This window comes from Schistocerca serialis, chromosome 6 (genome assembly GCF_023864345.2).
Source record: "Schistocerca serialis cubense isolate TAMUIC-IGC-003099 chromosome 6, iqSchSeri2.2, whole genome shotgun sequence".
Classification (NCBI taxonomy): domain Eukaryota; kingdom Metazoa; phylum Arthropoda; class Insecta; order Orthoptera; family Acrididae; genus Schistocerca; species Schistocerca serialis.
In genome coordinates this window covers 217,791,287-217,815,420 of record NC_064643.1, presented here as the reverse complement: position 1 = coordinate 217,815,420, position 24,134 = coordinate 217,791,287, and the positions used below count along the sequence as shown (strand labels likewise).

The 24,134-nt window shown below is 41.6% G+C and overlaps 1 protein-coding gene across 4 annotated transcripts in view; it reads left to right on the top strand.

The window, feature by feature from the left end:
- Positions 1-24,134, top strand: part of LOC126483742 (pre-mRNA-splicing factor syf1 homolog) — a 553,324-nt gene that overhangs the window by 497,915 nt on the left and 31,275 nt on the right. For all 4 annotated transcript variants that reach the window (XM_050106878.1, XM_050106881.1, XM_050106880.1 and 1 more), the window contains 3 exons: positions 5,496-5,647; positions 19,801-20,021; positions 22,948-23,110. In XM_050106878.1, coding sequence (XP_049962835.1) covers positions 5,496-5,647; positions 19,801-20,021; positions 22,948-23,110 — 536 coding nt within the window. The remainder of the gene's footprint in view (positions 1-5,495; positions 5,648-19,800; positions 20,022-22,947; positions 23,111-24,134) is intronic.

Sequence of the window (24,134 nt, the reverse complement as noted above, 5' to 3'; positions counted from 1 at the left end):
TGCAATTAAGCATTCCAGAGATCGATCTTGGAAAAGATCATGCCCCCTTGTAATTTGTCCATTCACTGCTTGGGGCAAGGAAGAGGGTAGGACTCTATGACACACTGCATTAACAGTGGATTTAAAATCAGCACACAGGTGAAGGCGGCTGTTGGGTTTCGTGACAGTGATGAGGGAGGATGCCCATTGACTAGCAGAAATGTGTGGAAGAACACCCAGGTCCTGCATACGATGCAATTCCGCTGCAACAGTGTCCAGAATAGCTTGAGGAACTTCCCGAGCTTTGGTGAACCTTAGCTGGACCGCATCCTTCGAGGAAATGTGAGTGAAAAAACATTTAGCCCCACCCAGAGAGTCCTCAAAAAGCTGGTGGAATTTGTCACAGAGCTTCGTGATGCTGTCATAAGAGTTAATTATCTCCACATTATCTGAGATCTGAAGACCAAAAATGTCAAAGGCATTAAGGCCAAAAATTTTAGGACTGTCATAGGGGTGGAGCACCATGACTGGAACTGTCTTAGTGGTAGAACAGTATGGCATTAGCAAAGAACAGGTGCCCAGGATGGTGATGCAATCTCATGTATGCATGAAGGCCTGTGTTGGAGCATCAAGCCATGGAGAACCGAGCTTCTTGAACGTGCCTCTATTAATCAAAGTCACCTAACCTCAGTATCCAGCTGTAATTGTACAACCTGGTTCCAGATGCGCAACTGAATACACAGCTTATTTGGTTCCCGTATAAACAAGGAGGGCTGCTGGGGAGAACTGACAAGTGGAGCCAACCCTCATGCAGTGGAAACACTATACCAGATTTCAACTGAGGCGTCTCGTCAGAAACTGACTAGTACAGGAGCACAGTATCATTGCAGTCAACCAGATTAACATCCATTGCCTCCGAGCAGAAAGTGGACAGAGGGACAGACTGGCTGTACAATTTTTTGCAGCAAACTTCTTGAATGTGGCCAACCTTCTTGCAAAACAAACATTTGACTCAGCAAAAATGACAGCATCCCTATCATGAAAAATATAACACTGAGGGCAGGATTGCTACTTGCCAGTGGGGTGGAGCTGTTGCAGACATGATGTGGGTTGTCTACAGTAACCGGTAGACTCAGACGACCTGTGTGGAGGGGACTGATGAGTGTCAAGGGGGGCAACCATAAAGTGGGCAGGGGGTGGGGGGGGGAGACATCTCCAACTCAGTGGTGTTAAGTGTTAAATAATTCTTGTGCCTCATTTATAGGAACGACATCCTCAAGGGAAGGATATGAGAGCTTGAAAACCTCCGCATGATGCCGGAATTGGTAACATTTTGAACAATAGTGACCCGCAAAGTAGCGTCAGCATGTGACTTACTACAAGGTCAGACAAATTTGCATGTGCGGGTCATACCACATAACTCAGTTACCCATGACTGAGAAGGTTGGCATTTTGTGTGAAAAAACTTATAATGAGCAGCAGCAAGCAACACCTGAGAGTCAAAATACTTATCAAGAGCGTGATCGATGTCAGAGAAAGGAACTGATTCCGGCTGAGTAAGGAGAAACAGCTTAATGCAGATGTGCAAAATGTCAACCCCAACCCAAGAAAAGAAATAAGAGCACTGAACATCCTGTGAAATGTAGGCCACAAAGTGTTGAAACAGCTGTCGTTTCTATTCATCCCATTCTTCCATGGCATCGTCAAACTTGCAGAAAGGCGAGGCCAATCAGTGTTGGCTACTGCTGTTGTCACCCTGGATGAGGTGCTGATGCAAGGCTTGTTGCAGTAACTGCCAGTCATCCAACAGCAGTGTCAACTTCACCATCTGCTGAGAGTATTGCATTGATTGATACTTGAAAAGCTCTTTGAGTGACACAGGTTCCTCAGTTTGGGGAGCTGACATGGCGAGAAGGAGAGAAGAAACAAGTAAGACAAATGCAAAGGAACAAATGGATGTCCCCAATGCCGTTTGCACAAAACAAGAGAAGAAAAGAAATGCGCGTTGACCCCTTCATCGGAGGTTATGAGACACCTGACCAGAAGCAAGGTAGAAACCAACAAAACCAAAACCGAAATCGAAACGAACAACCAGTCTCTATCACCACTAATTTGTTGGATCCAGAAATCGCAGAACAATGAAGACTGGAGGTATGAGTGGAAAAACAAGTTTAATCTCTCAATTGAACTTCACACACAGTGTGAATACAAACACAGTCAGATGAAATTACACACTGAGTCCCTATCACAATCATACAGCACTGTCACTTCAAGTGTGTGTAGTAAGTCTGCAATTACAAGGAGTGAGTCCAAATGTTTTGCAAGACTACAGCCTGTCTTTGTACTACTGTCCGTGGCAGGGAGTGCAATGTTAACTAGTCTGTACATGCAGGAGTACTCCGGCCACTGGTGATCCTGCGGTGGCATGGCATGTCTTGATTAGCTCATAGTCTGTAGATTGCTGTTTTGCGTTTGTACACTGGCTGACATTGCCGGGGTTACTGCAGAAGCGGTTTACGGGTGATCACGCCTGTGCTGTTAAGTGGCGGTGATGCTACCGCCTATGGGCCATGAGATGAATGCCGTCTGATTTCTGGCTGCGAAATGCTGTATGCCATGGTGCAGTCATTGGTGATTCTGCAGAAACAATGGCAGAATATTTCAGTATGAGCAACAAATTTTGCAGCTCATTTGAAAGCCTGTGGACTGTTTTGATGAGTGAAAGAGTTGGCACAGCATTGTTCACAGTGCATATTACTTAGCACAAAGTGAAAATTTCGACCCAAATCTTTTCAATCAGCAATCTTCTCTGTATAATACTGATAGAGACCTTTTTGACAGGTATCAGTCTAACAGCCTTGCATTAAATGTGTTTTGTAGCTGTAATACTCTGAAAACACCTCACAAATCTGAGTAAATGGTAATTTTCCAGTAAATGGCCCAGACAGGGAACTGACCAAGAGGAAAAAAGCAAATGCTGATTAACAGGATCAAGTACCTTTAATGATGGAAGGTGATTTTTTGCTCACTATAAATAAGTATTTCATTCATCCATGCCTTCAGTAAACAATGAAAAAATTGGGTATGCCAGTGCTATCAAATGGTTCTGCAAAATATCCAAATGCTGCTATTGAAGTGTGATCTTGTGTACTGCTACAGCTGTTGCTACTTTTTCAGCACCTTTACCAGCAAGCATCCATGTTACATGTTTATGGTTGATTGAAATCTCATTGCCAAAGTTGTAGTGCAAAACAGTCACTACTTATTTCACCAGCAAAAACAGAGGTTAATTCAATGAAATGAGCAATCATAATGCAGTTATAAGTAGCTCAGAGTACGAATACTAAATAAAAATCGACCAAAATCAGATACTGTTCTAGTTAGTGGCTGCTCACTGAATCTGTTGTGTACAGTCTGGCCTGAATTACTTCTTCAAGCTTTACTCAAATCATTGCTGAGCAGCTGTCGAGTTTCTGTGTGTCACCTTGTGTTAACTTGCCGACCAGCATCACTGCCTGCAGACTGCACCAAGGCCTCTGGTCCAAGAGTTTGTCCATTCCTTGCCTTTTGTGGAACATGACAAACTCTCCTGCAGGACTATCTGCTCAATTTGTGTATCAACAGGAGGTATGACAAATAAATAAATATAAAGGAAGATGACAGATATTGGAGGACAGAAAATGAAAGGCACCTGCTGTGAAGGAATGGGATGGGTATTGCATAAAAAAGTAGATTCACATATCAGTTGTCATAAGATGAAACCATATTAGTAATGGAAACTGAAGAACATGTTGTAGAACAGCTTTCCATTTACAGAATTGTGAGTTGCTGCTGTTGGTAAGAAAAAGTCCAAATCTCATGTAAGCATTTGTTGTTTTACTTTAGAGTGTGTTTTTAACTGAACCGGTTGACCCTAACAAATTAAATATGGTACAGTATTATTCTCACTGGAATGCAGGAAAGAATTTCAAATATAAGACTACATTTCTCTAGATGATGGGTAAAATTTGCTAGTGTTGGAAGAAGACTATTCAAAGTTGCCCTCCGTCATAAGTTTTGTTCAATGTTATCTGCACAGAACCCGTAACAGCCTGCCGCATTACTGTAATAACCCACCAGTTACTACACCTCCTACATACAGCGGACATAAGACGGGACACTACAGCCAAAGTAGTGCACACCTGCATTTGAACAGCACACCTGTAACTAGATTCCACACAAAATACTTCGGCTGGTAGATGCTCAATCAGCAAATCAGCAGGGCACGCATGGAGAGAGTGGATGTGGTGGGGGTTTTGAGCAAGGGCTGCAGGGGAAATGCTGAGCACTGGGGGGGAGGGGGGGGGGTGCCATTCTAAAGTGAAGCTCACATTTTTTGTCAATATTAAGTGGAACCCCTTCACACCCACACTTTGCATGGTGACCATTCTGAAAGATCTGTCATCTCTGCTTTGGTTAGCATGTTAAAATAATTCTGCTGAAAATGCAACAATTTATTTTTCCTTGGCTTGTTAACCATTTGTAACTTTCAGAGAAGCACCGTGAGTTTCGAATTTTGTGTAAAAACTATACATTTTATGTATTTGTTGCAAACTACATTACAAAACACAATGTAATTATTTTATTAGTGCAGTTCCATGCTACTGCAGGCTGGTATCGCCACTACCACCATCACTGCACCACCACCAGTGTAGTAGTAAGATAAGCTGTTGTTGGTCCCTGGATTCCTTGAGACAGCTGTCTCTGAATTATATTGGAAGAGGTTGTTATAAGATTTCATTATTATGATTTTGAAGACCTATTAGCTATTTGTCTCTCTCTTGTCTTAAAACGAAATAATAATTAATAAGTTGTTGTTATAGTCTTCAGTCCAAAAACTAGTTTGACAGTAGCTGTCCACATTTTCTATGCTGTGCAAACCTCTTCATCTCTGTGTAAATACTGCAATATACATCCATTTGAACCTGATTACGTATTGAAGCCTTTGTCACCTTTTACAATTTTTACCCACCAACTTCCCTCCACCACCAAATTCATGATTCCTTGATGCCTCAGCCAATCCCTTCTTTCAGTGAAGTTATGCCATAAATATTTTCTGTTTGATTCAGTACCTCTTCATTAATAATTCTATCTACCCACAGCTGTTTTTATTGGAAATGTTTGATAAAGTTAGGTGGGATCGACAGTGACAATTAGGATGTAGAGTTGATGGAGAACAGTTGCTGATTTCAGATGATCCAGTAAATTGTTAGAGTTGTGCAGATGCAAAGGAAAGTTTTTGCCAGTTATGTGCCTAATGTACTGTCTGAGCCTTTCCCAAAGCAATATCTGCTTAATAGTTATTGGGTATAACATTAGTTGCCATTTTACTCCTGATAACTATTCAAGCAATTAAATACCTATTTGTAAACAGTCAATTCACACTTGGTATATATTCAGTGCATAAAAGCAGTTATATTGTTTGTAAAATAAGTCATGGAACTGATGATTTAATAGTTGTTCTATGTATATTTCAGATGACATTGATCTCGATTTACGTCTCGCTCGATTTGAACATCTTATGGAGCGGCGATTACTGCTTCTGAATTCAGTGTTACTCAGACAGAATCCACACAATGTTCATGAATGGCACAAGAGAGTGAAACTCTATGAGGGTAAACCACATGAGGTATAAAATATTTATTCTTCTATACTTTGTTAGCAAGAGTAAATCTTAAAAAGCAAAGAATTCATGATTAATCTCCTCCAGTAGTTAATCTTCACTTTTGCAGATGTCACACTTATAGTCAGTATCAATCCTAAGTGTCCAATCAGAATTTAGAATTTGTTCATGACATACTAGTCTTATAATTTCCGAAGATGTAAGACAAGCTTAACGTACTCTTTGAAGCAAGAGAGAAGAGCCTCACTCTAGAAATACAGGGTGATTCAAAAAGAATACCACAACTTTAGGAATTTAAAACTCTGCAACGACAAAAGGCAGAGCTAAGCACTATCTGTCGGCGAATTAAGGGAGCTATAAAGTATCATTTAGTTGTACATTTGTTTGCTCGAGGCGCTGTTGACTAGGCGTCAGCGTCAGTTGATGCTAAGATGGCGACCGCTCAACAGAAAGCTTTTTGTGTTATTGAGTACGGCAGAAGTGAATCGACGACAGTTGTTCAGCGTGCATTTCGAACGAAGTGTGGTGTTAAACCTCCTGATAGGTGGTGTATTAAACATTGGTATAAACAGTTTACAGAGAATGGGTGTGTGTGCAAAGGGAAAAGTTCTGGACGGCCGAGAACGAGTGATGAAAATGTAGCACGCATCCAGCAAGCATTTGTTCGCAGCCCAGGAAAATCGACTCGCAGAGCTAGCAGAGAGCTGCAAATTCCACAATCAACTGTATGGAGAGTTTTGGCCACCTCTCCCAGCCACCATTGATGATTTGAAACGAGAAATAACAGCAGCTATCCAAACTGTTACGCCTGATATGCTGCAGAGAGTGTGGAACGAGTTGGAGTATCGGGTTGATATTGCTCGTGTGTCTGGAGGGGGCCATATTGAACATCTCTGAACTTGTTTTTGAGTGAAAAAAAACCTTTTTAAATACTCTTTGTAATGATGTATAACAGAAGGTTATATTATGTTTCTTTCATTAAATACACATTTTTAAAGTTGTGGTATTCTTTCTGAATCACCCTGTATAATGTGAATGTTGTTTTTCCTATTAAATGTACATCAATGTGTTCAGTAAATAAAGTAAAAAAAGGGATTTTCACAGCTGTGACCAACATGAAATACTCAGTATCGCCACACTGCTTCTTTCAGTATTGCAGCCAGAAGCTTCTTCATTGCATTGGTCTTTTATTTCTCCTCACTACAAACTGGGCTCATGTAACAGCTTAACATCTTCTACTTTCCTTGTTGTTTTCTTTTTCCATTACTCCTTCGTCTTCTCTCAATGTTGCTTTTATCTTTCTTCTGCCCAGTTCTTGTTTTTTCCCTGCCTGAGTACCTTTTTAAATAAAGGGTCTAGTTCTGAAAGAGCTTATATCTGTTGGTTCTGATTCTTTGATGTTGTTTCTTTCTAGTCTGTCCTTGTATGTGTGGTTTAGGCAATCATTGACTTCTTTTACCAGAAATACGGGATATTTGCTTGGTTAGTCTGCCCACTTTCATTTGGTAAAGCTGTCCAAAAAGTTTTAATCTTTACTTCGCTATTCCTTTTTATGTTTTATGTGATTTTTGGTAGATCCCTTCACTGCTGCTGTCAAACTATATAAACTTTGCACCCTTTAAAAAAAAAAAAAAAAAAAAGATTTAGTGAGTGACAAATGTGGGCCTCCCTGGATACAAAATTTCCACAATAATTTATATTCCCAAGAAAAGCTTAGAGTTCTTTACAATTTCAGAAAACTGGCAGTTCGTCTACTACCTCTGCATGATCCAATAGTGGGCACAGACTAGCTTTACTTACTATATCTCCAAAATATAAGTACACTTTTCTAATCTCCATTTAAGATTGTGAGCCTGGAGCATATCAAACAAAGCATGTAAGACAAGATGTTACTTCCTCGTGGCCCTCTTCATGATGTCATATAAGTACTTAATGCACTGGGAGATACCATGTTTTAAATACAATTGCCAAATAGAGAGTGTACTTACGACATTGATGCAATCAGTTGTATGGTATAGTCTAAAAGGCATGTTCATCATGAAGATAGTATGCATGTTTGCGTCCAAGGGTAACTGCAGGTATGCATTAGAAAGGTTAAATTTATAAAAGTAGTGACTACCTGCCAAATTTGGCAGTAGTCCATCCTGGCACAGCAGAGGAATTGATTAATCTGTGATTGAGCATTGATAGTGACCTTAAATTTGCCACTTATCCTACTGATTCCAGATGGTTTATGAACAATAACGGTTGAAATGACCCAGTGAGCTTGACATGATTGGAGTGATTATTCCTAGCTACTGTAAACATTCAAGTTCAGATTTGATCACTTCTTTCTCATCTGTTTTCTGAGGACAATGTCTGCTGAGTGAAGGCCCTCCAGAGTGAATGATATTAGGGTGCCATAGCTGGTACCTTAAACTACATCACCATTCAGTCCATTCTCCAATCACCATCATGACTCCATGTCTTCCCTTTTGTTTGCTAACTTTGAAATCCATTCTGTGCAACATAAATTGTGATGTTCTTGTACAGTAGGTATTTTCTTGTAACATTCATAACATCCAAGAAATGGCTACCCAATGACATACCTATCCATGGCATCAATGGCATTTTTTATGCGTGGACTTTGCTGTTTTTCCTTTGGGTTAAATATTTCAGTTCCACTTGTCACAGTGTCATGACCATCCTGTCATAATTTGGGCACCATTGACGTACTTAGCTGTAACATTTTTCTTGCTCATTCCATCCCTTTTCTATTTCTTCCTCCACCTGATCACTGATAAATTTAGTGGCATTAACAGCAAGCCACTGTGGCTGCTCACAAAGGCAGTTTCCACGATCACATTAAGTGCTTGCTCTGTTAGGCAGTTATATGCACTACTTTGAACTAGCACATGGCTGTACATTGTCACATGACCAAATTTGTTCCCCTTAAGGCCATGAGTTTGCTTTGCCAATAAACACCATAAAAGAAGACCGTATTTTGATCTTGAATGATTACTGTCAACATAAAAGTGATTGTTGAAATTAATGCACGTCTAGGGAAACTATTCTAATGGTAACTGTGTGTACGAGATATTTTTGATGTTATGGAAATGATAAATTGCTACTCGCCGTAAAGATGACACTTTGAGTTACAGAAAGGAGCAACAAAAGTCTGTTACATATTTGAGCTTTTGGTCAGAGCCTTCTTCAGAAGGGAAAACAAGCACACATTCACAAAACAAGCACATCGCTATCTCCAGCCAGTCCAGCCAGAATGCAATTGTGTTGCATCAAATGGACGCAGAAGTCTGGAGTACTTTGGAGAAGGGGGAGGGAGTGAAGTCAGCACTCCCTGGTGGAGCATGCAGGGATTACATGGTGGCAGCACAAGGATGCCAAGCACAGTGTTGGGAGGCTGTCAGGAAGGGAGGGAGGTGGGGCAGGGAGTGAGAAAGGAGAGAAGCAGAGAAAGGGAAAACGATCAGTTGGTGCATTGGTGGACAGCGGCACAAAATGAGGATGACGGGGCATGAATGGAGAGGAAGCGAAAGGACAGAGGTGGTGGAAACTGTTGGGTGGAGGGTGTGGGGACAGTAGTTTGCCATAGGTTGAGGCTGTGACATTTTCGGTAGTGGAGAATGTGTTGTAAATATAGCTACCATCTGTGCAGCTCAGAAAAGTTGCTGGTGGAGGGGAAAATGGCCTGGGTTGTGAAACAGCTATTGAAATCAAGCATGTCGTATTCAGCTACATGTTGTGCCACAGGGTGGTCCATTTTGCTCTTGGCCACTGTTTGTTGGTGGCTACTCATCCTGGTGGACAGCTGGTTTGGCAGTCGTATCAATATAAAATCTGTCCAATGACTGCAGCAGGGCTAGTATATGACATGGCCCCAGTCCTAGGTGGCCCGGCATCTGATGGGATAGGATAAGCCTGTGACAGGACTGGAATAGGAAGTGCTGGGTGCAACATTTGGGAGGTATTGCACCTGGGTCTTCCACAAGAATATGTTCCCTGTGGGAAGGAGTTGGGAGTGGTTTAGGGATGGACTAGAATGTTGTGGAGGTTGGGTGGGAAGTGGAACACCAATTTTGGAGGGGTGAGAAGGATCTTGGATAGGACGTCCCTCTTATCAGAGCATCATAATAGACAAAGCCCTGAAAAACTATGTGGTTAAGTTGTTCCAGTCCAGGGTCATATTGGGGTCCTTTTTAGCTGTTTCCTGGGACTGGAGGGATGATTGTGAGGTATTTGGGGATATGGCACAGGAAATCTAACTGCAGACTAGGTCTGGGGGATAGTGCCTGTCAGTGTAGGCCTTTGTGAGACCTTCAGTATACTGGGCAAAGGAGTTCTTATAATTGCAGATATGACATCCCAGGGTGGCCAAGCTATATGGGAGGGACTTCTGGGTTGAGAAGGACCAAGTGAAGTGGATGGGAGAGAGATGTTGAGGTTGTGAAGGAATGAGGATAGGGTGTCGTGGCCTTGAGTCCAGCTCATGAAGATATCAACAATGATTCTGAACCAGACCAGGGGTTCGGGGATTTGAGATGCTGGGAAGATTTCCTCTAGGTGGCTCATAAACAAGTTGGCATTGGAAGATACCATGCAGATGCTCATAGCTGTGCCACAGGCTTGTGCCTATATCTTGCCTACAAAAGAGTAGTTGTGTGTTAGGTTAAAGTTAGTAATGTAGGATGAAGTTAGTAACATCTAAGAGAATTGAGGTAGTGGGTTTGGAGTCTGGAGGATGTTGGGAAAGATAGTGTTCAACAGTGGCAAGGCCATTGGCATGAGGACTGTTGGCGTATAGAGAAGTGGCATCAACAGTGATGACTAGGGATCCTGGAGGTAAAGCAGTGGGGATGGTAGAGAGTCAGTAAAGGATGTGGGAGGCTAGATTTCAGGCAATTGATTGGAGATGTTGGTCAATGAGTGCCAAAATTCTCTCAGTAGGAGCACAATGTGCAGCTACAATGGGGTGTCCAGAATTGTTGGGTTTGTGGATTTTGGGGAGCATCTAGCAGGCAGGTGTATGGGGTGTCATAGGGGTTGAGGAGGGAAGTGGATTCTTGGAAGAGGTTCTGTGAGAGGCCTAAGGATTCAAGCAAGGATTTGATGTTATGTGGCACTTCTGGGGTGGGATCACTGTGGAAGAGTTTATAGATGGAGTTCGACATTTGGCAGAGGCATTCCACCAGGTAGCCGCTGCGGTTCATAACAGTAGTAGTGGAACCTTTGTCTGCTGGCAGGATGATAATGTAAGGATTGGTTTTGAGGTTCTGTATGGCTAGTCTTTCTTCTAGAGAAATGTTGAAAGATAGTGAGGCCAAGGTGGAGGTAAGAAATTGCTGGAGGTAGTATGAACTGGGAAAGGCGGGGTTCGATTTTGGAATTAGGTTGGCTTGTGTTGGAGAGATTACTGGTGAAGAAGTGTTTCCATTGCAGGGATTGGGAGAGGGAGGTTAGATCTTTACCAAGGCCAACATGGCTAAATTTGGGTGGAGGCCCAATGACCTTTGAATTGGACTGAAACTTCTATGTGGATGAGATTTTAGTGAAAAAATTAACAACAGTGTTCTGGGATTGTTTCAACTCTGGGTTTAGTTGAGTGTTGATAGGGAGTTTTGGGGCATGTGGCAAGTTGAAAAGTTCAGCTAGTCAGGTTTGGGGTGCTATGAGGGGTTGACGAGGAGGAATGGTATGGGTAGGATAGTGGTTCCCCAAGTTGATAGTAGGATTCAACGAACTGGGTAGCATATGGTGGTTGTGTCTGGAGTGCTCTTCCAGGTACTGGAGTGCAAGGGGTTCGATTTTAGAGAAGTGATGTATGTAGTAGGTTTTGCACTATAGCAGTATCTTATGGATCAAGCTGACATGGTTCTGCAGTGCCTGTGCCATGGAGATGTGTTTTTGCAGTATCTGGTTTGTGAGGGTAGGGACTTGAAGATTCTGGAAACATGGAGGTCATTGTGAAAGAATGGGTGGGATCTAGAGAAAAATTTTTATGGGTAGATCTTTGGTGGGGATTGTGTGTTTGTGTTTGTTATTGTTTCTATCAACGTACCAATGCTTTCGTTTGGTAAGTTACAGAATCTTTCTTTTTGGATATATTTTTATGTATTTGTAAAAACAAAGATGATGTGACTTACCAAACGAAAGCGCTGGCAGGTCGATAGACACACAAACAAACACAAACATACACACAAAATTCTAGCTTTCGCAACCAATGGTTGCTTCGTTAGGAAAGAGGGAAGGAGAGGGAAAGACGAAAGGATGTGGGTTTTAAGGGAGAGGGTAAGGAGTCATTCCAATCCCGGGAGTGGAAAGACTTACCTTAGAGGGAAAAAAAGGACGGGTATACACTCACGCACACATATACAGACACAAGCAGACATATTCAAAGGCAAAGAGTTTGGGCAGAGATGTCAGTCGAGGTGGAAGTGCAGAGGCAAAGATGTTGTTGAATGACAGGTGAGGTATGAGTGGCGGCAACTTGAAATTAGCGGAGATTGAGGCCTGGTGGATAACGGGAAGAGAGGATATATTGAAGAGCAAGTTCCCATCTCCGGAGTTCGGATAGGTTGGTGTTAGTGGGAAGTATCCAGATAACCCGGACAGTGTAACACTGTGCCAAGATGTGCTGGCCGTGCACCAAGGCATGTTTAGCCACAGGGTGATCCTCATTACCAACAAACACTGTCTGCCTGTGTCCGTTCATGCGAATGGACAGTTTGTTGCTGGTCATTCCCACATAGAAAGCTTCACAGTGAAGGCAGGTCAGTTGGTAAATCACGTGGGTGCTTTCACACGTGGCTCTGCCTTTGATCGTGTACACCTTCCGGGTTACAGGACTGGAGTAGGTGGTGGTGGGAGGGTGCATGGGACAGGTTTTACACCGGGGGCAGTTACAATGGTAGGAGCCAGAGGGTAGGGAAGGTGGTTTGGGGATTTCATAGGGATGAACTAATAGGTTACGAAGGTTAGGTGGACGGCGGAAAGACACTCTTGGTGGAGTGGGGAGGATTTCATGAAGGATGGATCTCATTTCAGGGCAGGATTTGAGGAAGTCGTATCCCTGCTGGAGAGCCACATTCAGAGTCTGATCCAGTCCCAGAAAGTATCCTGTCACAAATGGGGCACTTTTGTGGTTCTTCTGTGGGAGGTTCTGGGTTTGAGGGGATGAGGAAGTAGCTCTGGTTATTTGCTTCTGTACCAGGTCGGGAGGGTAGTTGCGGGATGCGAAAGCTGTCGTCGTGTTGTTGGTGTAATGGTTCAGGGATTCCGGACTGGAGCAGATTCGTTTGCCACGAAGACCTAGGCTGTAGGGAAGGGACCGTTTGATGTGGAATGGGTGGCAGCTGTCATAATGGAGGTACTGTTGCTTGTTGGTGGGTTTGATGTGGCCGGACGTGTGAAGCTGGCCATTGAACAGATGGAGGTCAACATCAAGGAAAGTGGCATGGGATTTGGAGTAGGACCAGGTGAATCTGATGGAACCAAAGGAGTTGAGGTTGGAGAGGAAATTCTGGAGTTCTTCTTCACTGTGAGTCCAGATCATGAAGATGCCATCAATAAATCTGTACCAAACTTTGGGTTGGCAGGCCTGGGTAACCAAGAAGGCTTCCTCTAAGCAACCCATGAATAGGTTGGCGTATGAGGGGGCCATCCTGGTACCCATGGCTGTTCCCTTTAATTGTTGGTATGTCTGGCCTTCAAAAGTGAAGAAGTTGTGGGTCAGGATGAAGCTGGCTAAGGTAATGAGGAAAGAGGTTTTAGGTAGGGTGGCAGGTGATCGGCGTGTAAGGAAGTGCTCCATCACAGCGAGGCCCTGGACGTGTGGAATATTATATGTATGTGGTGTTGTCTGAAAGCTGACGCAGTCCCTCAGCCACATGCTCCCGATAATCAAGTACCACGGTCGTGGAACCCTTGTCCGCCGGAAGAATGACGATGGATCGGTCAGCCTTCAGATCACGGATAGCCTGGGCTTCAGCAGTGATGATGTTGGGAGTAGGATTAAGGTTTTTTAAGAAGGATTGAGAGGCAAGGCTGGAAGTCAGAAATTCCTGGAAGGTTTGGAGAGGGTGATTTTGAGGAAGAGGAGGTGGGTTCCGCTGTGACGGAGGACGGAACTGTTCCAGGCAGGGTTCAATGTGGATAGTGTCTTGGGGAGTTGGATCATTAGGAGTAGGATTAGGATCATTTTTCTTCGTGGCAAAGTGATATTTACAGCAGAGAGTACGAGTGTAGGACATAAATCTTTGATCACCCAAATTTAGCCATGTTGGCCTTGGTAAAGACAGGAGGTGGAGGGCCAATGACCTTTGGATTGGACTGAAACTTTTATGTATTTGTATATATTTGAGAATATTTTTACATATTTGTATGTATTTGTGCATACTTTTACACATCTTTTTCTGTTAATCCTCACAACACCTAATGCCTTCATTTGCCCATTTCCTTCATCATTTTTCACTTCACCAATGCCATCCGTGGCACAATGGACTCTGGCTCCATCTCTCTACACTGGTTCAGAAAAGTACCTCTTTTCCTGGCTAAAGCCCAGTCCCACATCCTGTGCCTTAAATGCCACCTAAACCACACATTCCCCACCAAAGATCTACCCATAAAAATTTTTCTCTAGATCCCACCCATTCTTTCACAATGACCTCCATGTTTCCAGAATCTTCAAGTCCCTACCCTCACAAACCAGATACTGCAAAAACACATCTCCATGGCACAGGCACTGCAGAACCATGTCAGCTTGATCCATAAGATACTGCTATAGTGCAAAACCTACTACATACATCACTTCTCTAAAATCGAACCCCTTGCACTCCAGTACCTGGAAGAGCACTCCAGACACAACCACCATATGCTACCCAGTTCGTTGAATCCTACTATCAACTTGGGGCACCACTATCCTACCCATGCCATTCCTCCTCGTCAACCCCTCATAGCACCCCAAACCTGACTAGCTGAACTTTTCAACTTGCCACATGCCCCAAAACTCCCTATCAACACTCAACTAAACCCAGAGTTGAAACAATCCCAGAACACTGTTGTTAATTTTTTCACTAAAATCTCATCCACATAGAAGTTTCAGTCCAATCCAAAGGTCACTGGGCCTCCACCCAAATTTAGCCATGTTGGCCTTGGTAAAGACAGGAGGTGGAGGGCCAGTGACCTTTGGATTGGACTGAAACTTCTATGTGGCTGTCCTTTTTTCCCCCTAAGGTAAGTCTTTCCGCTCCCGGGATTGGAATGACTCCTTACCCTCTCCCTTAAAACCCACATCCTTTCGTCTTTCCCTCTCCTTCCATCATTCCTGATGAAGCAACCTTGGGTTGCGAAAGCTTGAAAATTGTATGCGTGTTTGTGTTTGTTATTGTTTCTATCAACGTACCAACGCTTTTGTTTGGTAAGTTACAGAATCTTTGTTTTTAGATATATTTTTCCCACGTGAAATGTTTCCCTCTATTATATTCAAATACATAAAAATATGCACAACTATTAAAAATATGCACAAAACTCACAAATACGCAAAATGCGTAGAAAAATATGGGAAAAAAGGATGGAAACCTTCCTAGTCGCCCAAAACCTCAAATCCCTGATCTGGTTCAGGTTCATTGTTGATATTTTCATGATCTGGACTCAGGGCCAAGACTCCCTACCCTCGTTTCTTCTCAACCTCAACAAACTCTCCCAACCGCTTCACCTGGACCTCCTCAACCCAGTGTGGCTCTTTCCTGGATGTTGACCAACTCCTCTCTGATGGCTCCGTCCACACCTCTATTCATATTAAACCCAACAACAACCTACAGTACCTACAATTTGACAGTTGCCAACCCTTTCACACCAAAAAATCCCTCTCATACTGCCTGGCCACCTAGGGATGGCATATCTGCAGTGACAAGAATTCCCTTCCCAGTATGCAGAAGGTCTCACAAAGGCCGTACCATATCCCCACACACCCCCAATCCTCCTACCAACCCCAGTTCTGAGGTACAGAGGTGTGCCCCCTTCATCACCCAGTATCACCTCGGACTGGAACAACTGAAAGATATCCTTTATCAGGACTTTGATTACCCATCATGATACACTTAAATGAGTGATGTCCTATCCGAGATCCTACCAACCCCTCCTAAAGTGGTGTTCCATCACCCACCCAACTTCTGTAACATATTAGTCCATTCCTGGACTACTTCACAACATCCTAGTCCTATGGCACTTCCAATACCAAACTGTTGCCACAGGGATCGTATCCCTGTGGAATATCCAGTTGCACGACGTGTCAAATCCAATCATCTACCACTTCTTATTGCAGAACTGTCACAAGATTATCCTATTCAAGCAGAGGCCAGGACACCTGTAAAGCATTCATGTCATATACCAGATCTGCTGCAATCATTGCACAGCTTTTTGTGCTGGTATGACTACCAGCCAGCTGTTCAACAGGATGAATGGCCACCAACACCATGTGGCCAAGAGCAAAGTGGACCACCCTGTGGCACAACATGTAGCTTGATTTCAGTGGGTGCTTTACAACCCAGGCCATCTGAATCCTCCACCCCACCACCAACTTTTCTGAACTGCGCAGATGGCAGCTATCCTTACAACACATTCTACACTCCTGTAAACATCCTGGCCCCAACCTACAGTAATCTCCTGTCCTCACACCCTCTACCCAACAGTTTACACCCCCTTCTTTCCTATTACCTACTCCCAATTCAATCCCTCACCCTCATTGTTGCTACTCTCTGCCAACACACCCACCGGTCTTTCCCTCTTCTCTACTCTTCTCCTTTTCTGCTTCCTGTCCTCCCTCCCCCCCCCCTTTTTCATAACCTAATGACACTGTGCCTGGCTGCCTTGTCCTGCCACCATGTAGTCCCTAGATGCTCCAGCAGGCAGCGTTGATTTCTCTCCCACTACCTGTACACTTCTATCCCTCCTTCTCCATCGCACTCCAGATTCCTGCTTCCATGTGATGCGACACAGTTACAGTCTGGCCAGAGATGTGGTGTGCTTTGTTGTGTGAATGAATGTACTGTATTTACTCGAATCCAAGCCGCACTCGAATCTAAGCCGCACCCGAAAAATTAGACTCGAAATTGAGGAAAAAAAATTTTCCCGAATCTAAGCCGCACCTGAAATTTGAGACTCGAAATTCAAGGGGAGAGAAAAGTTTTAGGCCGCACCTCCAAATCGAAACAAAGTTGATCCATTGTAATATGAGACACAATTTAGGTTGAATGAATGATGATACAGCTACAGTTGTTTGGTTTGAGTCGTAAGCTTAGAAGTTAAGCTTTACCAGGTAGCCATTGCTATGCGTCAGCACTCCGTCCGTATTTATATGGGTATCCTTCCTTTTTCACGTGCTTCATCTACTTTGAATTCATTGCTATTTTTTTTTTTTTTTTTTTTTTTTTTTTTTTTTTTTTTTTTTTTCGTAAACTGAAAATGCAAAAAGAGAGGAATCGTCTCATTAGCGAAACAATGGCAAGAGACTGCTATTTGTTGTTACTTACACTGCTGCTTTCTTTGATAATGATCAACAAGAACCAAATAATAGACTGCGTATAATAGAAGTTGTTCTGAACGAGAGTTTAGCGAAAATTTTTCTCCGTTTGAAAATCTTTGCAGACGCCTCTTTAGTACATAACATTCTGCACAGAAATTAGAGTCATCATAGATTTAAAAATCTAGTAAATTGCTGTGCTTCATTTCTGACTGTCACTACTAGGCATACGAATAATACGAATATAAATATAATAGAGGGAAGCATTCCACGTGGGAAAAATAATGTCTGCTTCCACGTGGGAAAAATAATGTCTGCTTGTGTCTGTGTATGTGCGGATGGATATGTGTGTGTGTTCGCGAGTGTATACCCCTTCTTTCCCCCTAAGGTAAGTCTTTCCGCTCCCGGGATTGGAATGACTCCTTACCCACTCCCTTAAAACCCACATCCTTTCGTCTTTCCCTCTCCTTCCCTCTTTCCTGATGAGGCAACAGTTTGTTGCGAAAGCTTGAATTTCATGTGTATGTTTGTGTTTGTTTGTGTGTCTATCGACCTGCCAGCACTTTCGTTTGGTAATCTGTATTTAATATGAATATAAACATGACATGATATGTATATTCTTCCGCGTTTGTTGTTGTCGCACTCTTGTTTCGTAGTTTATTAGGCAGACAGAATTTAAATGAGATAGCAGCAAACACGAAACAAATACATGGCAAAATGTTTATATTCGAATTATTCTTATGGTGAAGAGAATACTGCATGTGATTCATAATACATAAAAGTTCCTATTAGCAACCATCTCTACTCACAGGTAGGAAAAAATTCAGAACGTAGAGTTGGCCATATTGACAAACATCCAGAGCAGTCTTGCCAGTCGGATTTTCGTAGTACATGGAAATGCTGCTACATTCGAAGATGAACAAGACAGAATTTGTATTTACTTCATTGTATAATGTATGAAAATGCAGTGGTCGAAACTCGGGGCGGAGAAAAAAGCTCGTCTTCCACCTTTTTTTTAATTTATTTACTGACGCAGAGGTTTTGGCACCAGTATTTACCTTTGTGCCTGCAAAGCATGCCTGTGTAGCGCTACATATATTCGATGGCAGAAGTTAGTTGTGGCGACACCTACCAAATTTTTCAGAACTTCCGCTTACTGTGCACTCGATTCTAAGCCGCAGGCGGTTTTTTGGATTACAAAAACCGAAAAAAAAGTGCGGCTTAGATTCGAGTAAATACGGTATGTTTGTCTCTGTGTGTGTGTGTGTGTGTGTGTGTGTGTGTGTGTGTGTGTGATTTTTCCTTTGCTAAGCAAGCCTTGGCTGAAATCAAATTTGTAACAGTCTTTCCATTGTGCCTGCCTGCAACAGAAAGTATCGTCTTTACCCTGAGTAGTGGTCTATCCTTCTCATAATATTGTTGATATTCAAATCTGAACTTTCCGTTGTGTGCGATATTTTTGGTAGAGATGTTATTTCCAAACCTCTTGTACTTAAGGTGAAAGCAAAGAAGCAGCTTCAGTGGTCCAAGGAGCTGTAACATAATCTACCAACTAATGGGAATACATAATTAGGTCTCATAAGTATATGTTTACACTTTTCCTTACTTCAGAACATGATTGGGTATTGAAAATACCTAGAAAAATATAAAATCCAGTCTGCCCTCTCCCAGTTGTGAAGCATGATTAAAGTTGTGTATTGTTTTGGGCAGATAATTGTGGGTTTCAGTGGGTTCCATACTATCATTGGAAGAAAAGATTTTTATGTTATGTCAAGGTATTTTAGTTGAGCAAGTTTATTTGGTGAGGCAAACATTGTCCACAGCAGTAAAACACATATTCCAAGATGGCAGTATCTTCTACAGTGAGAGTTATCGGAGTTTGATTTGATGAATGTGAGTATGAGATTACGGGTTTTCCCTGATCTCCACAATAGCCAAATTCAAGTACATTAAATCATTGTGGGCTGCTTTTGAAAGTGGAAAAAGGCATGCTCCTCTCCTCCGACATCTTCAAGGAACTGGGAGACCTTCTTTCTGAGGATTGGTATAATATTTATGTGTGGCAATTTTTTATATCATTACTGTCATAATGAAATCAGTGTATACTGCTGTATAGTTGCATAAAAATATTGGCTACTCAATTTGATATATCTTAAAAGTGTGCATGCTTGAAGAATTTACAAGGAGACAGAGTGGCTGGCATGTGTTTAGCTTCAGAAATTGAAATTCCAGTGCTGCAGTTAAACACATTTAAAAATGAAAAAACTATTTCTAGCATTTGTAAGCGTTAGTTCCTTCCTCGGAGAAGAAAGAGGAATGAGATTTGGAAGGAGGAACATGTCACCTAGACCCTAGTGTGATTAGAAACCCACATGTAGTTTTTAATTATAGTATTCATTTTATTTTTCATTTAGCTTATTGTCAATCCAAATTTACTCATTGGTCTGTTATTCTATCATTTCTGAATTGAAGTGGCACAGTGCTTACAATTTATGTACTTCATGGGAAAAATCAGTTGGACTTTAAAGTTTCATTGCATTTTTTAGAAGTGATTTGTGCCTGCAGTCTTTATATGTTTTTGAGGAGGAACTCGGAAATAAGAGGGCATATAATCACTGTTACTAATTAAATGTTTTTTTTTCAGATAATAAACACATACACAGAAGCAGTCCAAACAGTTGACCCCAAGCTTGCAGTAGGGAAATTGCATACACTTTGGGTGTCATTTGCTAAATTTTATGAAGAAAATGGCCAAATTGATGATGCAAGAGTTGTTTTTGAAAAAGCTACACACGTTCCATACAGTAAAGTTGATGACTTGGCATCAGTATGGTGTGAATGGGCAGAAATGGAAATCAGACATGAGTAAGATGAATTTGCCTTGATTGCAGAATCTGAATTAAATATGTGGTCATGTATGTAGAAATAACGAAGATATAGGCTTGCTGATCAAATGAAGCTAAATCACTATGAGGGTCACCTTTGAGTTTTTACAATAAATTACTAGATAGTGCTATTGAGTTGCAACATTACTATTGTTTTAAAATAGGTCACTTGTTATTGTTAAAACTTGGAGCTCAGAAATTGGCTGAGTAATTTGTGTGCAGTGAGCATTTAAAGAAATAGTATTTTGAAAAAAATGTTATTTTTATGTGAAGGTTTCTGTTGGACTATTATTTACATTTTTCATAAAGGCCTAACTCAGAAACAATGCCTCATGTTGCTTTGTTCAACAACTGTTAATTATTCATCTTGAGAAAAGACTGTTTACAATTGATTTGCAAAATTTTATCATAGTCATGCTTCCTCCAGCAGTGAATTTGGTGAAATGTGGCCAAAATCAATTGTTGTTTCAAAAACATTGATGCTGTGTAGGATAACCTATCCCATCAAAGGCAGAGCTACATGTGAAACCAGTCATCCACTCTGCTGCATTCTATGTGGGCATGACAACCAACAAGCTATCTGTCCACATGAATGGCCACTGACAAACTGTGGCCAAGAAACAAAGGACCACTCTGCTGCTGAACACACTGTCAAATATGACATCCCTCATTTCAATGGCTTCACAGGCTGTGCCATATGAATCCTTGCCACCAACACTAGCTTTTCTGAATTGTGTGGGTGGGAGCTTTCCCTGCAATATATCCTATGTTCCAGTAACTCTCCTGGCCTCAACCTTCATTAGTCATTGTCCTCACCCATCCAGCCCCTTCCCTATTCCCATTCCAGCACTACACAGCCCTCATTCCACCATCACACCCAGTCTTTTTACTTCTCTTCATTTCTGCTACCCCCCACCGTCCTCCCCACCTCCCGCCTGCCCTCTGTCCAACCTGCAGCACTTTGCTGTCCACCATCCCTACCCTCATATCCCTCCTCTTCCCTGCCCCAGCCTCCTCCTTACCCCCACCCAGTTGCCACTCCCATCATGCACTGTTGCTGCTGCTCGCATTGTGGCCTCAGTTGCCTTAGACTGCAGTCATGTGTGGGTGAGTTGCTTTTGCACGTGTGTGTGTGTGTGTGTGTGTGTGTGTGTGTGTGTGTGTGTCTGACATCTATTTTTGATGAAGGCCTAACTAGCCGAAAGCTTTATTTGTGACAGTCTTTTTGTTGTGCCTATCTGTGACTCGGCATCTCCACTACATGGTGAATGGCAACTTTTCTTTTCATAATATTGTTACATTCCATCCTGGATTTTCCTTTATTCCTAAATAATTTATTATTTTCAACCAGAACTTTCTGTACATCATCATGTAAACTGTATCTGACGTTTGACTGACAAGAATGATTTGACAGGTAATTCATCTTCTGTTTGCTTTGATGTAATCTGCATTTGCCACAGTGCTCTCTTTACTTGATGGTGCACTCCAGTTCTCTGAGCCAGGAAGTGGATACATGGAATAAACTCAATGCCCAGCAGGTACTCCAACTCATGTTAATACTGCAGTTTGCCATCCCACCTCATACATGTGCAGCTTCCATTCACATCACATGCAAAAATCAATGACAAAGCCTCCAGGCAGTTTTGCTTCCAGACTATGTAACCATTTATAAGTTTTAACTATCGCGATCATCATTTGTCGCCTAGGTAGATGTTGGGCAACACATCACTTTATAGAAGTGATAAGTTACACCTCAAAGAATATTATTTTAAAGCAGAATATTTTGAGAAATTGTAAAATAATTTGTACTGACAATATATCTATGTTTCACTGTTTTTGTAAAAATTTGTGTACTCATCAGCTTAAGATATAGAAAGTAATGGACTTGTGTCACACAATATGATGAACTTTCTGCGTACTTCATGATTCAGATTTTTGTTTTAGCAGATTAATAACCAAACAAAACTAATATTCATTGTCACTGTTGTCAAGATTGGACTGAATGCTATGTTGTCATCATTGAATGTGCTATAATTGACCAAGGAAATGGCATGCTAAACGATTTGTGTTTTTCCTCTTCTTTGTATCTTACATTAGCTTCTCTATGTGGTCCTATTATTAATTCAAAATGTTTTAACTTTTATTCTAACATGTTGAAGTAGTTTTGCCTGTTTATCATTTGCTGAAGCACGGAATAATCAGAGTAGGGTTGACAGAGGAAAATTAAAACAGAAGGGAATAGAAGGGAATTTTTTTCCAAATTTTGTTGTGGATTTAGTTCTTCTGCTGCATTACTTGAGCCTTTTCCTTCTTTGTTCTAAATTAACAGTTATAGAATTCTCCTTTTACTGCCTGTAGATAAATATTTTTTTAAAAATTTTCCTATGTGCTTCTTCCTCACCATAGATATCCAGTAGCTTGATATTTAGCATTTCCCCTTGTTTTCTACCATTTTTATCGATAGCTGTGCCTTAGTCCTTGTTTTAGCTATTGATAAAGAACTAATTTGCATAATCTATTTTTATCTTCCTCTTCCTCTTGCTCTTCTGTCAAGTAATAGCCCAATGGCATTTGAGACTGGAAATGAGCACACAAAAAGAGCAAGATAAAAGGTAGGCCCAGGCAAAGGAGCCATTTGGGAGGGTACAACAGGCATGAAAGTATAATAAGTAGCTTGTGGAGTTGAGAAGAACCAGGTGAAATAGATGTAGAAATAGATGTTGGGTTGTGGAGTAAAGAGCCAATGAAATAAATTGTGAAGATGCCATCAGTAAATCTGGATTAAGTTAGTTGTCTTAAGTAGCTGAATAGCTGGAATGGATTCCTCAAGGTGGCCTATAAACAGATTGCCAAATTTGTTGAAACAGTCATGCCAGAACTAAAACATTTCCAATTTTGTCTTTCAGAAATTTTGAGGAAGCACTGAAATTGATGCAGAAAGCAACTGTGATGCCTCCCAGGAAGGTTGCCTATCATGATGAATCAGAAGCTGTTCAAATGCGGTTGTATAAATCCCTGAAAGTGTGGTCCATGTATGCAGATTTGGAAGAGAGTTTTGGTACTTTCAAGGTAAATCTACAATCATCCCTTTTTTTTTTTGCATGGAAACAGTTGTTCAGAAGAATTATTTCTTTCATCATGGTTGTTATTACAGTGAATTGTAGGTAAAAGTTAAGTAATAACAATTAAATTTATTTCTTATGGCATGCATATTGACATGTATTTATAGACAGCATCTCTTCTTGAGCCAGCAATGTAAAAGTTGAGACAAATAGAACAAATTTTTAGTGTAGTCACTAATGAAAAGGTCACTTTTAAATATAATGGGAAGTTGAGGATACAATAGTGCCAATATGAAAAGGATAGATTGCAACTCACCACATAAGCTTTTGGACAAATAAGACCTTAATCCAAAGTAGAAAACTCACACACATTCATATAAGTGCAAAACACACACACACACACACACACACACACGGTCACTGTCTCCGGGTGTCCAGATGTTGGTTTTGTGAATGTGTGTATGATTTCTATTTCGGAAGAATGACTTTTCTGTCAGAAAGCTTAAATGTTTAGCAGGTTTTTTTTCCATTATGCTTGTCTGCGACTCAGTGCTTTCTTTATGTCATAAGTAGAATCTATCCTTTTCATATTGTTATCACTTTTAACTATACTTTGATTAAAATAAATTAGTGATTGACATATCTGCAAGTCGAAGTCTGCGGGTTAGTCGTCACCAAATTCTTGAAACACTACAGTACGGGCTGAGTAGGCTCTGCAGCTTGACCGGGGTAAGGAGGTAATGGAAGTGGGAGATAGGATTGAGGAGTGGTTGCTGATAGCTAGATAAAGATTTAAAAAATTGTAATAATAATAAAGCAGATGAAATGTGTGTAAATGAAAACCTTATTACAAAAACATGGAGAAACGGCACTGTGGACCAGAATAAACAGTACACAGATTCTCCTTATGCAGATGCATTGAGGACAGTATCTTTTACTGTTTGATGGTTCTTGACAAAATGCCTCCAGAAATGACAAAATGCCTTGACATAATACCTCCAGAAAACAGGACATTATTGAATTGCTAAAGC